The sequence below is a fragment of the Zonotrichia leucophrys genome, chromosome 4, assembly GCF_028769735.1.
Source record: "Zonotrichia leucophrys gambelii isolate GWCS_2022_RI chromosome 4, RI_Zleu_2.0, whole genome shotgun sequence".
Taxonomy (NCBI): domain Eukaryota; kingdom Metazoa; phylum Chordata; class Aves; order Passeriformes; family Passerellidae; genus Zonotrichia; species Zonotrichia leucophrys.
This window is the reverse complement of record NC_088173.1, coordinates 13,370,936-13,385,223: the sequence shown is the minus strand read 5'-3', so window position 1 is coordinate 13,385,223 and position 14,288 is coordinate 13,370,936. Positions and strand designations below refer to the sequence as shown.

Genomic DNA, 14,288 nt, shown 5'->3' with positions numbered 1-14,288 from the left:
ATTATTGTTAGGTATAAGAAAACCCATATTAGAGAAATTATTAATGCCTCAATCTCAGAGTTCACATCTTGCTCCATACCAAATAAACTCTGCTATAAAATGCAAAGTCATAGGAAGACTCATTAGTGCCTGAGGACCTTCCTTCTTTTCAAAGGAAAAAATGTGAGTTGGTTGGTGCCTGTGAGAAACAAAGAAATTCAGACTACTCTGGGTAGTGTGTTTGGGTTCCTGGTGATAAAAGAAATGGCACTAAATAAGTGATATGAAAGCTGGTTCAACTGCAATACTGAAGGGTTGGAGAGGAAAGGTTGCTTGGTTTTGATGAGGAAACATCAAAAAATGGTCCTATTTTTGGAAAATAGGAAAAACTTGGTCCTTTTCAGAGAAAGACAAGGTTATTAATTTTGTTCAGTATGGGAAGCTTTGTTCATTTTAGCAGAGAAGCATTTTGTTTTCAGGTGTTTGTCTCAAAGAAAAGGCCTGGATTCACAAAAATAGTAGAGGATAAGGAAGTGATAATGGCTTTTTAATGTAACTTCTCAATGGCTGCAGCATCTGCATGGGTACAGGAAGCCTGTGTTTCATTTCCTTTGCTGCCTGATGCAAACCCTCCTCATTCAGGAAAAGTCCTGAGCACTATATCACAGAACATGCTCGTTCCTGACTGTGTTTCTGATAGATGCTTTTCAATAACAGTGGGAACTGGGCACCAAGTGTCCTGGCAGACAAGGTATTACATCTTTCTCTGTGTCTCTGGGAATAATTGAGATACATCTCAAAGGTCTGTGGGCTGTGGTATGGAAACTGCTGGTGTTTGAAACAAGAACAGATTATTTAGCTTTCAGGCTCCTCTGCTTTGCAGGAACATTGGAAGTTAAATTTTTGACAATAGCATTTCATGAGTGACTTGAAATGCCATCTTAGTCCTTTGAAAAGTCTCCTGATTAGAAAGATGTGGAGGTATTTACTATCTGATAGAAGCAAAGATGAATTTATCTTCCAAGTACTTAAAACTCTCTTTTTTTTAATGAAGCAAAACTATTACCGTAGGAGGTCTGTGTAGTTGAATCTAGGACATGTTTGTGGGATGCATGATGAAAAGATTTTCCCTATAAGGAAAGGAGTTAGAATTAGGCACTTTCCCAGTTTTTATTCTTAGTTTTCCCTTCTTCAGATTCTTCAGTTTGAAGAGATTTTGGCCAACCCTTCATACCGAGAGCACTTCCGGATCTACATGGAGAGGATGGACAAGATGGCTTTGATTGGCTTCTGGGAGTCTGTGGAGAATCTCAAGAGTGCTAACAAGGTGGAAGAAGTTGCAAGCCTATATGGCTTTGTACATTGATGGCACTGTTTGTTGTGGTCTTGATGATAGGAAATGTCTTCATGTTTTTGAAGTATCAATAGCATAGGATGGGTTCTAAGCAATTTGGGGTGTTTTTAGCTGCTTCATGTCAATATTTGAGGTTAATATTGCAATTAAAATTTGTGGGCTGTTGTGATAATTTATTGCTGGTTGGTGTAACAACATCTGTTAAAAGGAATACTTGATATGCAAAAGGAGTAGCCCCCTCCACCAGAGAAAAAACATGCAGTAAAACATGCAGGCTTATTTGTATTAATTCACATGAAATCTAGAAGAACGTTCCACTTGGATACTCTGTACATCAGTGTCTTATCTTGCCAATTACAAACAGCCCTTTCCATCCAAAATAATGAAATCGTGTGTATATACATTCTTAAAATCTCTTTGGAAGAGAAATGCTGCTTTAAAAGATCTCTCCCTAATCTGTAGCAGCTAAATTTCTCCAGGAATGCCACACTGCTGATAGAGAGAAGAAACAATGCTATATCGTAATTTTGGCTAAAATAAAGTAGGAGTTAGAACCCTGAAACAAGGATAGGGAATATCACTTAAAGTTGCAACAAGCAATGGTACAGAGGAAGAATTTGTAGAATACAAATTTGCTGTTTGTCACCAGTGTGGTGGATTTCTGGGGAAGCAATTAAACCTTCAGGATTCACTCTAGCATGAAATACTGATTTGATTATTGATTATTAGTTAACTTTTTGTTCACTGTAATTTTATTGCTCTTACTCCAATCAATTGGAAAGCATAAAGCATCCTGTAAAGAGAGAGATAAATTGTAGAGTATGAGTTGTGAGCTATTAATACAGACTGAAAAAATGACTACCAACCAATTCAAGCTAGACAGTGTTGATAAAAATGGTTTGTCAGAGAGAAGAGAAGAGTTCTGTAAATCAGTGTTGACTTGCAAACTGCTCATGATTGGAAAAGGTACTATAAATCATTTTATTACTGCTCATCAGTTGTGATTTTTTGTCCTCCTGTTCTAAACAATGTGCATGTGCATATGGACGTGGATATATCTGCCACTACAGGGCAGCTTACACAGAGGTAGTGTCCTGCAGCCACGTGGCTGTGGTGTTGTCAGATGAGGCAGGTAAGAACACTGTGCCATTCTGAGGGAGTGGATAAACCCTTTTTAATTCTGTCCAGTTTAGGGAGATGGTAATTTAGGGAGCTGATAATGGGCTCTGCTGCATTACTTTCTCTCTTTCCTGTTCATTAATGCAAAGTTCAATCCTGTGCACTTTACTGTGCTCAGTAAAAATACCCAGCCTCCTGTACTGGTAAATGTCTCTTCAATTGTGCTTTTTTTCCTCTTGCATTTTTTTCCCTTTTCCTCTGCAAATGAATTATAATGATGTGTAAAGTGAATTGATTCTATTCAGCAGAAGACAGGAGAGCTGATCCAGCTGAGCTTTCCCATCTGAATTTAAAATGGTGACCACACTGTTGCTCTAGCACTTTTCTTCCTTTTAATGCCAGCTTTTGGAACATGGATTTAAAAGAGTGGGTGTGGAAGCTCTGGCAATTGTAGGGCACAGCTGTTCCTTCACTTACCAAACATCCATACTTAACTTGTAAAATGGATTGCTCAGCAGAGGTGCACAGGCAGGCAGCATGCTTGGGCTCAGTAAGAGGTTTACAGATGTCTTCTCATACATTTGGATAGGAAATTAGCTTGATTATCCTTCAAATTGTGCACCTGGTTCCTGAGTCATCTTGATATTTTCAGTATCTTTTCATTATTCTTTTCTCCCTCCCTCTCCCTTGCTTCCTAGGCTGAAATACCTCAACTGGTGAGTGAAATTTACCAGAATTTTTTTGTGGAAAGCAGAGAAATACCTGTGGAAAAATCCCTTTATAAGGAAATACAGCAAAGTCTTGTGGGAAATAAAGGCATTGAAGTATTCTACAGAATTCAGGCAGATGTTTATGAGACTCTAAAGGACAGATACTACCCCTCATTCATTGTCAGTGATTTATATGAGAGATCAGTCAAGCAGGAGGAAGAAAGAAGTTCTGCTCAGCTAACTCCTGAGGACAAAGATGAAGTGGTGAGTCACACAGACAATTTCTTTCACTGTTATTTAAAGAGATCTGAGAGACTGTCCTGAGAAAAGAATGTAGTAGCATCTTCTGTCCTTCAGCTTTTGACTACCCTTCTTTATTTTACTCATTTATTTATAAATATCATCACTCTTGTAGTTTCATCTGGTAAAACTTTTTGTTTACATGCTCTTTCAAATAAAATGGTACAAAATGACAGACTACTTAAATTTTAATTTAGTTGGAGTAGATAGTTCAGATTCCTAAGCCTTCTGTATTTCACATCTTTCATTATGCTCCTTAGAAACAGAGAATGCAAAACACACTTTGTATAAGCTCAGCTGCTCTGCTTTTGAGTGAAAAAATTCTCACTGAAACATTAGTAGGTTTCTGCCCAGACACTGTCCCTGTCTTCTATGCATTTCCTAGGTACTAAATAGGTATTAAAATTGCACAAAAGAGAAGAAAAAGTAATGTAAAATATAACCTTAGTGGTTCTCATTGATTAATTGAATAAATTAATAGACCATGTTGGAAGATAAATCTGGGACAAGAACTCTAAGTACTGAAACAGAGCATTCTAAATGCCATAAGCAGTAAGCCAATGGCAACTCTTCTTGGGGCAGGTTTTTTCCTTGGGCTGTCTCAGTCAGTCATGTCAGGGCAGCTTGTGTGTTGTGTTTATCCAAGAACAGTTTGACAAGAGCATGTCTCAGACTATTGAGTGCCTCTTTCAGTCAGGCTGCTGCTTCAGATCAGCATGGGTGTCTTCATTTTACAGTGAACTTGCTCAGAACTCAATGAAATGTAACAGTTTGTCCAAAACCAGGTCTAAATAAATAAGTGCAGAAGTGCTGATCTACATTCTGCTATTTAGAAATAATTTTCCCAGAACCTGAGGCTTTTGTATTTACTCCTTAAAATGACTTTAATTTCTGTAGGTGAGGTATTCTAGTCTTTGTAGTTTGTGTATCAGCAAATCTGCAGAGATGAATAGTTGTAAGTAAATTACTTGCAATATGTGCTTTTAGAGCTTGACGAATCTTTTCAGTGTTTGTTTTCCCCTGTATTCTTTTCCTTGATAAAACATTCAAGATGTGTTTTCTAGTTCTCTCACTGCTAACTCAGCTCTGTGTTGAGAGTGGCAGGTACTTAAAGGCTTTGTGTTCTTGTGCTTGCAGTCACTGAGGCTTTGCACAATGGCTGTGAACAGTTTTGTTCAGAACTTCTTGAAGCATTAAGTGCTGTGCTTTCTAATTTCTTCATATCATTTATTCAAAGTCTAACACAGATAATGATTTCTCTGAGGAAACTGGCACAATACTTTAGGGCTAGCTGTACTGATAACATCTACTTTAGCTGCCAAAAAGTTAGATTTTTGACATCAGTGTCATCTGTCCTTCCTTTGAGTCCTTGGATATGTGTGGACCAGATATGAAGTCTGTGTAAGCTGTGAAGCCTTAAAGACTAATATATTGCCAAGTCTGCTTATAACATTCAAAACAGTTTAAAAAAAATCTAACAACTAATTAAATATGAAGTTGTATATACTACTTGAGTATCTCTTGAATAGAGCAGTTCTTATGGTGCTGTGCCATGCTTCAGGGTTTTTGAGGTGAAAGCAAAATATAAGAGTCTTTCTGAAACTTCCCATGTTCTTTCAAATTTTGGTGAAAATGCAGTACTGGCTAATACGTTTGTGGGCTTTTTCCTCCCCATACAGCAGAAATGACAGCTGAGATATTGGATGTTTCTGAAGGGATACATATTGTTAGAAAGTACAGATTGGTTTTGTTTAGTTTGGGTTTTGGGTCTATGTCCTCACTTCCTGGGGCACTGTGGGCATCACCTGCGTTCATTTTCTATAAATTTCACTGCTGTAGCTGAGTAGATAAAAGCCATCTCATGCACTCAAGGAGATGAGGACAAAAGGGTGAGCCCTGATTAAATGTGAGAACATCAAGTCTCAAGACAGGAGTCTGGGAAGGGCCAGACTGCTGGTTCTGCTGCAGCTGGAACAACTCTTTCTTCTTCCCAGCCTGGCACCACTTTCTGTTTCTGGGACAAACCTCCACAAACCTCCAGGTATTTCTGCTTGGGCAAACGCCACAGGTAGAGATCCTGAAGCAGGCAGTGCTGGCATCCAGGACTTTGAGGAGAGGATCTGGTGATGGCATTGGTACTGCATGTGTCAGATCACTAAAATAAGGCTGACAGCTGTGTTCTACGTCACTCACAGAAATGGAAGCCATTAGCAGCTTACCAATGAGGGGAAGGCAGAGCAATCCATTGTGATCTCAGCTTTGAGTGAACTGGTTGGTTGTTAAATTTGATATTTTGAATACAGGTTATTTGATCTTGTGATTCTGGCTTTTTTTTATGTGATAAACCTACTGATTTAGCAGTGGTTTTTTTGGCTTTAAGTGTCTGAAAAGTTAATGACAGAGAAATCATGTATCCTGCTTCTGGGAGCACAGCCTCACTGATTTGTAATTTAATTTCATTTCTTTGATTGCTAGCATTGAACTTCCTATGAAAAGTCTTCTAATTCTTCTGTGTTGAAAATAGCATTTTTGATTCATTCTTTACGTCTGTGCTTCCCCACAAGTGTAAGGTTTGGGGTTTTTTTTATGGTTCTTTACATTAGCATTTTAAATAGCACCCAATATTGTTAATTATTATTATTTGTGTTATTGTAGCGCCAGAAGACAACATTCTGAGCTGAGGTCTGTGCTCATGCTTGGAGGCAAGTTTCTGACCCTAGGAGTTCATAGTCCATGCAGAATAGAGAGAAGAAAGGACAGGGCATGGAGCTAATGGCTTTTTACTCAGCCACAGAGCAGGCAAATGCAGAGCTAGGAAAGGGCACGGATTTCTCAACCTAGAACTCCTGCATTATGTTCGAGGATGATGCTAAGGAGATTAGTTATTGTTGCTGCTGTTATCTCTTCTCAGATTTTCTTAAATAAGATATAAGATGGAATTTACAACAGGATTGTCTCCTCTAAAACTCACAGAATTTACAAGACAACAAGAGTTCCTTCTGTTAACTTTTTCTTTATGATATAAGGATACAGTTTACTTAATTGGAATATCATTAAATAACATAGAACTCCTCTTCAAGAGAATAGACTCAGCTTCCCACAGATAAATTTAGATATACTCAGTCACAAACAGACCTCAAAGATCTTTGAACATAGCAGCAGTAAAAGCTGAGTGCTGCTTGCTAGATCTCAAGGTCTTCATGTCTATTTGGGGAAGTACAGTAAGAAGGGGGAGGCTGAGCTATATGTCAGAAGCTATTAAGGAAAATGTCACTGAAAGGTGTGAAGTTTTCTATTTTTTTGCAGCCTGTAGTACACAAGATGGAAAAAGTTATTGGTTTGTCTGAATGAATATATGAAAATGATTTATGAATTTAGGGTAAGGCATATGTGCTTTTAACACATTTTTATTAACACTTCTAAAAACAGCAATAAAATCTGTGTAGAAAGCTAAAGGACTTGGTTTAGATTGTTGTGCAGGATGACAAATCTGTTTTGTGAAGGTTTGTGGGAGGCAGGTCTGTTTGTTAGAAATGTGGATTTTTTTTTGGTTTTATTCCCTGCTGCCCCATCCTCATTATCTTTCAGCTCAGTGCTAAGTATTTACTTTTCTATCTGGCTCTGAATATTCATCATGACTACTAAGCTGTTTTTGCTTTTTAAACAAACTTTAACTCTACCTCTCATTAACACTAAAGCCTTAGCTTGAAGGTCATTTTTGCACTGTTGCTGTGAGTTGAAAAGGAACCATTCTAGAAGTGGTAATGACGCTTTGTCTGTTGGGGTTTTTGGTTTTGGTTTGGCTTTTTACAACAGACTGACATTTCATGTTGGATCTGAAGGCTGGAATATCTGTTATTACCTACATTTTCATCTATATCAAGAAGCAAACAATAACTCACCTCCTGCCCCATCCCTGGTGGTGTTCAAGGCCAGGCTGGATGGGCTCTGACCAGTCTGGTCCAGTGGAAAGTGTTTATGCCAATGGCAGTGAGATCAGAACTGTGTGATCTTCAAGGTCCCTTCCAGCTGAAACCATTCTGTCATTCTGTGAATAACTGTCTCTTTTCTCATATTAATGTAGCAATTACCCTCACCCTCTATTCCTAGAGCCAAGGTTGTTGTGAAGAAGCTACTGAAGAATGCAGCACAAGAATTAATGAACAGGCCAGTTATGCTGTAAATAAACTTCGCCAGCTAAATGACAAGCTTGAGTATAAGAAACAGGCTCTAAATTCCATTTGTAATTCACCAAAACCCGACAAAAAGGTACGGAACTTTAGTGTCTTCAGTTCTTTGATTTGATTTATTTTATTTTTGGGTAAGTGTATGTTTGTGTAATATCCAGGTGTCACTTTTTGGATGGGTCAGATGGTTATTTCAGTCAACTTGTAAAACAGAAGGTGAAATCAGAACTTAGTTTTAATTGTTTAGTTACAATGACTTTTATATATGGGGAATAAACTTGTGAATTCAGGAGAAGCAAGGGGCTTGCACATGGCTTGGGCCAACTTACTTGTGTTGATTTTGCAGGCCTGTTGTTCAGGTGCAGTTGGGCCTGTCTTGTCAGCTGTAATGGGATTTGGCTGCAGATGGTAGATGGTGGGTAAGATGAACAAGGAGCCAAGGTGTTTTCCTAAAATCCTGCTGCTAGTGATGACAAAAATGTACCTGGGTATTAGTCATTGCTCAGAACCTGGCTGGCTTCTTCATACATTTTTCCTTCACTCAGGGTGAGTGTGAGATGCTTGTCTGAATAGGAGCTGATGCCCCAGCTCTGGGCATGGCCACCTCCAGGAGAAAGGTGTGGGCACTGGAGTTTGTGCCCCCCTGGCTGGCTTCATTCCCTCTGTCCCTTCCACATCTTCCTTCTGCCAGAGGGTGCTGCAGACAACTGAAAATGCTTGCAGCTGTTCTGGAGTGTCCCCCTTCCAACCCAAGCCCTTCTATGATTCTCTATAACTAAAACTTTATATAATGTTCCATTCACAAGAATATTCTGTGTTCCTTTTGCATTCTTGAAACCATAACAGTTACATTCTTTCTGTACTTAGGCTTTTGGGGAGGCAGGGATTGCACCCCTACTGAAGTTGTGGGTTTTTCCCTGTATGTTTTGTTTCTAAAATGGGCTTGGAAAATAGCTACATCTCTGAAACAGAACAGTAAAATGGATCCAGTATTATTGTAAAGTCTCAGTATTCAGTTTGTAAATGTAACAGCTGTTTACTTATGATAAAATCTTACCAGTTGTTCTGTATTTATTGAATGTTCTGGATGCTGCTGGAGTGAATGTAAGGTGATTGTAGAGAAGCCTCAGCATTGATAGCAAATAAAATATGAAGTTATTCTGAAGGTGAGGTATTTGCTAGAAAATTGTTATATAGCTGTCACATATATGTTTTACATCTGACATGAGACAAAAATTCTGAACAAGACAGAATTCCAGTAGCTCTGTAGAATGCACTACTTGTGATATAAGTGATAGAACTGACAAATTTGGCTAAGTGGTATATCATATTTAAAAATGGAAAAATGTCATTTGTTTTTGCTGTGTTTCTAATGTTACATCTTATGTATATTTCCACCTTCTCTTGTTATACTGTATCCTGGCAGGATGTTTGGCTACTTTTTGCGCTTTCCACAATAACAAATCCTTGCCTTCTCAAAACTAGAATGAAATAAGTGATAACTTTGAGTGATTTCTAACTTAGCTAAATCCCTAGAAAGGAAATCTGTTCCCAGGTTCTTCAGTCACATGATGTGTACCTGAAAATGATGAAGATGTCTTCAGTAAGGTATATTTCATTAATGGCAATTTCAAATTCTTATAAAACATACTGTGTGTAATATATAATCCTATCTCAAGTGTCTTTTATGCCAGTAGTGTGATAGTAGTTGTACTTCTAACTTGTTTTTTTTATTTCATTGTTAGGGTTGACCTTTAAGATTGCTGTGTGCTCTACAAGTTTGAGACATCATCGATTTTCTCACTTGTAATTTATTTTTTTTTAATCCACAGAAATTGTTCTCCCAGTGCTTTTGTACCTTTTCTTCTTTCAGAACAGTGTCTGTAAAGACGTAAATCTTGTGTGCTGCACAAGCTTTTCCCTACCAATTGTAATGAATAAACTTTTCTCTGCAGATTGTTTCTAAGCTGAAGGATGAAATTACTCTGATGGAGAGAGAGCACAGTGACCTTCAGCTGCACATTGCAAGAACAGACTGGTGGTGTGAGAATCTTGGCATGTGGAAAGCCTTCATTGTCTCAGGAGAGGTAGGGCATTTTTTTCTGCCTTTTGACCTGCTGGGTCTATTCAAACTTGAATGAAAAGCAGAAGAAAAATGTGTAGATAATTTCCTTATACCTGTCTATACTTAAAATTTGCTTGTGGGGGAAAGAACCCTAACATCTTCTGAGCTCCTTTTCTGTTTCCCAGTGGCTACTATGATGCATACACAGTTTCTATTCCTCAGACACAGTTGTAATGGAGTTATAAAAATTACCTGCGTGTACATAAACAAGTTTTGGCACTGGGTACAGTAATTTGCTATCTTAGGGGCACTGTTTTTCATAAGAACTGTGTCTTCCTATATTACCATGCTATTGCACTTGGGTGCAGTTGTGTCTCTGCTGTGTCTCAAAGATGCAGTGCTTATACTTTTTGGGTTTTGTATTTAATGGCTGTACAGTTTCAAGGGGCTTGAATGCCTGGAAAGAAAGTGCTTTATATCTGTAAGTTGAAGAAGTTGTTACTCTTTTTTGGTCTTGTTTTGCTGTTCCATTTGGGCATAGGCAGACAATTGTAGAATGCATGCAAAAAAGTGTGATGAAAACAGAGTATTACCACCTTCTGGCTCTCCAGTAACACTTACCATGAAAGGGACTCAGTGAATGCTTGTTATTTAGGAAGTGTAGGCTGACATACATAAGTAATCTTCTTAACAGTATCACTATGAAAATCTAAAGATTAATTTGGTCTCTACTGCCTCGCCTTTCTGTGCCACTAAGAAAATGTTCCTGAAAAGAAAACAAATAGTTTTCTTGAGGTAACTCTTTGTTGGAGCAAAAAATTATGTGCTGTGGAGTTTATTTGGTTGTGTCTTAAGCTCTTGCAAGCCAGTGATACGTCTGTCAACTGTTAAAGTCATTGTGAAAGAAATAAATCCAACAGGTCAAAAAATGTAAGGTGCCAGTTTTAAAACCAAATTCTCCATGTGGAAACATCTGGATTTGTTTTTGTTTTAATGCCGTTTGCAGGTGGCACTTTTGGGAACTGAAAAGTTCTGAAGTTGTCTTCTTAAGAGTTATTTGTAGCTTTTGAAACCTGGTCTTAAACTCTGGTAAACTCTGGGTGCAGAATGGCAGCTTTCTGTGCAAACATACATATTTATATAACATAATATACACATATTTATATATCATATTTATATTTATGTAACCATATACAACTGTCCAGTGCCTCTCTACCAGAGAAGGTGCTATGGCTAAATTAGAGAGAAGTTAGAAAAGGCTTTTAATTGCTTGCTGCCTTAGCTATAACTTATGAGTAGTACTGGATTAGGAAATTAAATATAGGCTTGCATAAATTGTGCTGTTTGCAACTCCATGCTTAATAGGGTAGGCTGGAAAAAACATGGATCAATTGCTTGGGAATATTCTAGCTGCAGTTGATGGTTTCAGGGGGCATGAGTAGATGACATAGTCTTTCTATCTGCAAAATATATTGTTGCCAATCCTAGAATATAGCTCTGTGATTTTAGAGATAGAAAATCTTGGCCCTGTTGTTTAGCAGAAAATTTTAGTAAAAGTAATTTTTGCTATAGATCTTGAGCTGAAAGTGTAATGGCCAGTCATTTAGCTTTTAAACTGATCTACTAAATCAGTTAACAGAGAATGCACAAAAGAAAAAAATTACTTAAGTCTTGGAAAAAACCATGTCCACACTCTTGTTTGTAATCTCTTAGCTTGAATATTTCAGTCTTTGTAGTTTTGAGTAATTGAAATATACTAAGTCTGTGTGTGAACTATATATATATAAATCAGTGTAAATAATATAATCTCTAGGTGTCTTTTGGTAGCTCATAATTTTGAAAGGGACTCAGTGTTGAAAGAGACTCAGTGGCTGACTGATAGAGGTTGAAAAATACAATAGGAAGATGCAGAATGAGGGACCTATGCTAACAACTTGTGTAATTCTGTAATTACATACCTCATTACAGGTATGTAACTTAGAGCTAAATTATCTACCTTGATCTGCTTGCTTTAATTGTTTTGGCCTTGTATCATTTAATGTTTTAACAGACATTCTGTCTTCCTTGTCCAAAGAAAGACTGTTTCAGAGCATAACATCTTTAAAAAAGTCTATTGCTTTCAGAAGGAATTGAGTTTGTAGATCTGAATAAGGTGAACAAATTGCATGTTCCTTGTGGTTACCACACTACACACCTGGACAAGAGGTGGCTGAAAGCTGCTCAGTGGACAGGAACTTGGGGCTGCTGGTTGACAGCTGTCTGAACATGAGCCAGGAGCGTGCCCAGGTGGTCAAGGAGACCAAATGCAGCCTGGCCTGTACCAGAAATAGTGGGGCCAGCAGGAACAGAGAAGTGATTTTCCCCCAGTACTCAGCACTGCACAGACAGCACCTGAAACAGGGTTAGGAAGGCTGGGAAAAAGCCAGATGGTTTTTTGGGCAGGAGCATTAGAAGCTCAGTCTCACAATGTGGCATGCAAGGTTTGTGTTCTGCAGGAGCTCTGGGCTTCAGCTCTGACCCCCTGAGCACCTCTTGGCTGGAAACAGTAGAGATGTGGTGGCTTGGCAGATATGCAGCTCATCTTGGGCAGGCTGCAGGTCTGTCAAGGGTAAATGCAGCCCCTGAACACATCAGGAGGGAGTTTCCACTCAGGATGAGCAAGTGCTACAGTCCATTGCAGGTGCTGGGCCGTGTCCCTTGGGAAGGGGAATTTGAATGAGGAACTTCTCCCATGAGAAGTGGTTCTGAATGCACTTTCAAACTTCATTTGCTTAACTTAGCAAAAGGGAGAATCAGAGGAATATGCTCTATAGTTTGAACTAATGCATGATAGCAATTGTATGAGCTGGTGCCTGCTAACAGCAGAGGACTAGATCTCCTGGTTTAGAAGACCTCCTAACATTCAGTTTTTCTGTTTTCCAGTTTATTCATTAATTTGGAGAAACAAATTCACAAGCACTTAAGTTGATAAAAAAATTTGCATTCCTAAGAAGATCCTGAAAGTTTTCAGTATTTATTTGAGGGTACTTGGAAAAAAAAAGCTGTCATGTGTCTACATCTGGTAATTGGAATTTAGGGGATTCTGCACACAGCTTGAAGCAGGAGTACTAAGTCCTCCCATTTTGAAAATGTGCTTTCAGAGGCTCTGTGCTCTCTCCCAACAATTACAGTTCAGATGACCTTACACATGCAAACCCCTGCCCTGGGAACAAATTTAGCATGGAAAATCATAGGCATGACTCCAATCAGCAATTTCAGCACTCATCTCCCACTGTTGAACAGTGACAGCCAGGAGGGGTTTGTGGGTCACCTGCAAACACAGATCCAGTGTAGCTCAGAGTAGACAGGGCAGGGACTGTCCCAGACAGTCCCAGTTGTTCTGCACCATGTCTCTCTGACCTGCACCTTGGGGGCTGTTCAAGCATCTATTTCTGCAGTAGTCTGGCAGGAGATAGGCACTTCTCCAAATAGCTGCACTGAGAACCTGGCACATTTGCAGGCATTCAGGCTGGTGCTTTGTATTCTGTCTGAGTGCTGCTGCAGCTCTTGGACAGGGATTTGTGAAATCTGGGCCTCAGACTTGGCTTCCCAGTAGTCCTTGTGCAGCTTTATGAGGAATGCATCACAGGGAATATTATCAATGTACAGCTCTCAGTAGCTTAAAAATATGAAGGTACATTTCAGCCACGTGGCTTTTACAAGGGTGATGTAGGTGCTTGTCAATTTGTTCATCCACAGCATTGTGTTGTCTCTACAGGCTTCTCAGAAAAGGTGTCATAATTATATGAATTTTAACATTTATTCTTATTCTAATTAGATTTGTTAAATATTCTTTTTTTTAAAAAAGCTTTAAGGTTATAACTTTGCTCAAAAAGACTGGGAGTGGTATTTTATAATTACCTTATCATTATTTGCATGTATATAAAGACACAAGCATTGTAGAGTGAAATATTTTATGCATTTCTGTTATTTGTTTTTCATAATCAATCTGGGTGTCTCCTCAAAATAAGTAAAAAATTTGCTACCAATAGGACATAAGAATGAAATTCTTATGCCAATTCTTATATCAAATTAAGAAACAGTGTGGTCACACTGCTGCTGTCATCTCAAGAAAAATTGCTTAACTTTGGTGTAGTTTTCCCATTTGCACAATGTGGTTAATTGCTTCTCCTTCTTCTGGCTGAGGATTGTAGTTGGATGTATCAGTATTTTTGTAAAATTGTGAGTGCCTCAGAAATAGTGCATGGATACCACAAACTGTGCAAGGAGAACAGCTCAAGTGAGCAGAGAAATCACTCCGTAAATCACTCCACTGGTGTGTGGGTAAGCCTCAGCAGAAGCACTGGGAAGGGGGGGAAATGAAGGAAGAACACTCAGGTAAATGCAGATAGGAGAGATGGAGCATTGAGCAGCAATCACAAAGCCATGGTAGGTACCTTAAAAACCAAAACAATACACTCAGCTGTTTGAGGAGGACATGTCAGGGAGATGTGGCTGCTGGTGGACAGCATTGCAAACTGTAGGTAAGGTGTAATAGTGGTTAGCTGCAGGGCTGGTTCAGGACTGGTACAGCA

The 14,288-nt window shown here is 38.8% G+C and overlaps 1 protein-coding gene across 1 annotated transcript in view; it reads left to right on the top strand.

The window, feature by feature from the left end:
• SNX25 (sorting nexin 25) overlaps positions 1-14,288 on the top strand; it is an 80,887-nt gene that overhangs the window by 55,768 nt on the left and 10,831 nt on the right. Inside the window, exons 8-11 of the mRNA XM_064710531.1 lie at positions 1,175-1,306; positions 3,151-3,426; positions 7,573-7,731; positions 9,605-9,736. Of these exons, the coding sequence (XP_064566601.1) occupies positions 1,175-1,306; positions 3,151-3,426; positions 7,573-7,731; positions 9,605-9,736 (699 nt within the window). The remainder of the gene's footprint in view (positions 1-1,174; positions 1,307-3,150; positions 3,427-7,572; positions 7,732-9,604; positions 9,737-14,288) is intronic.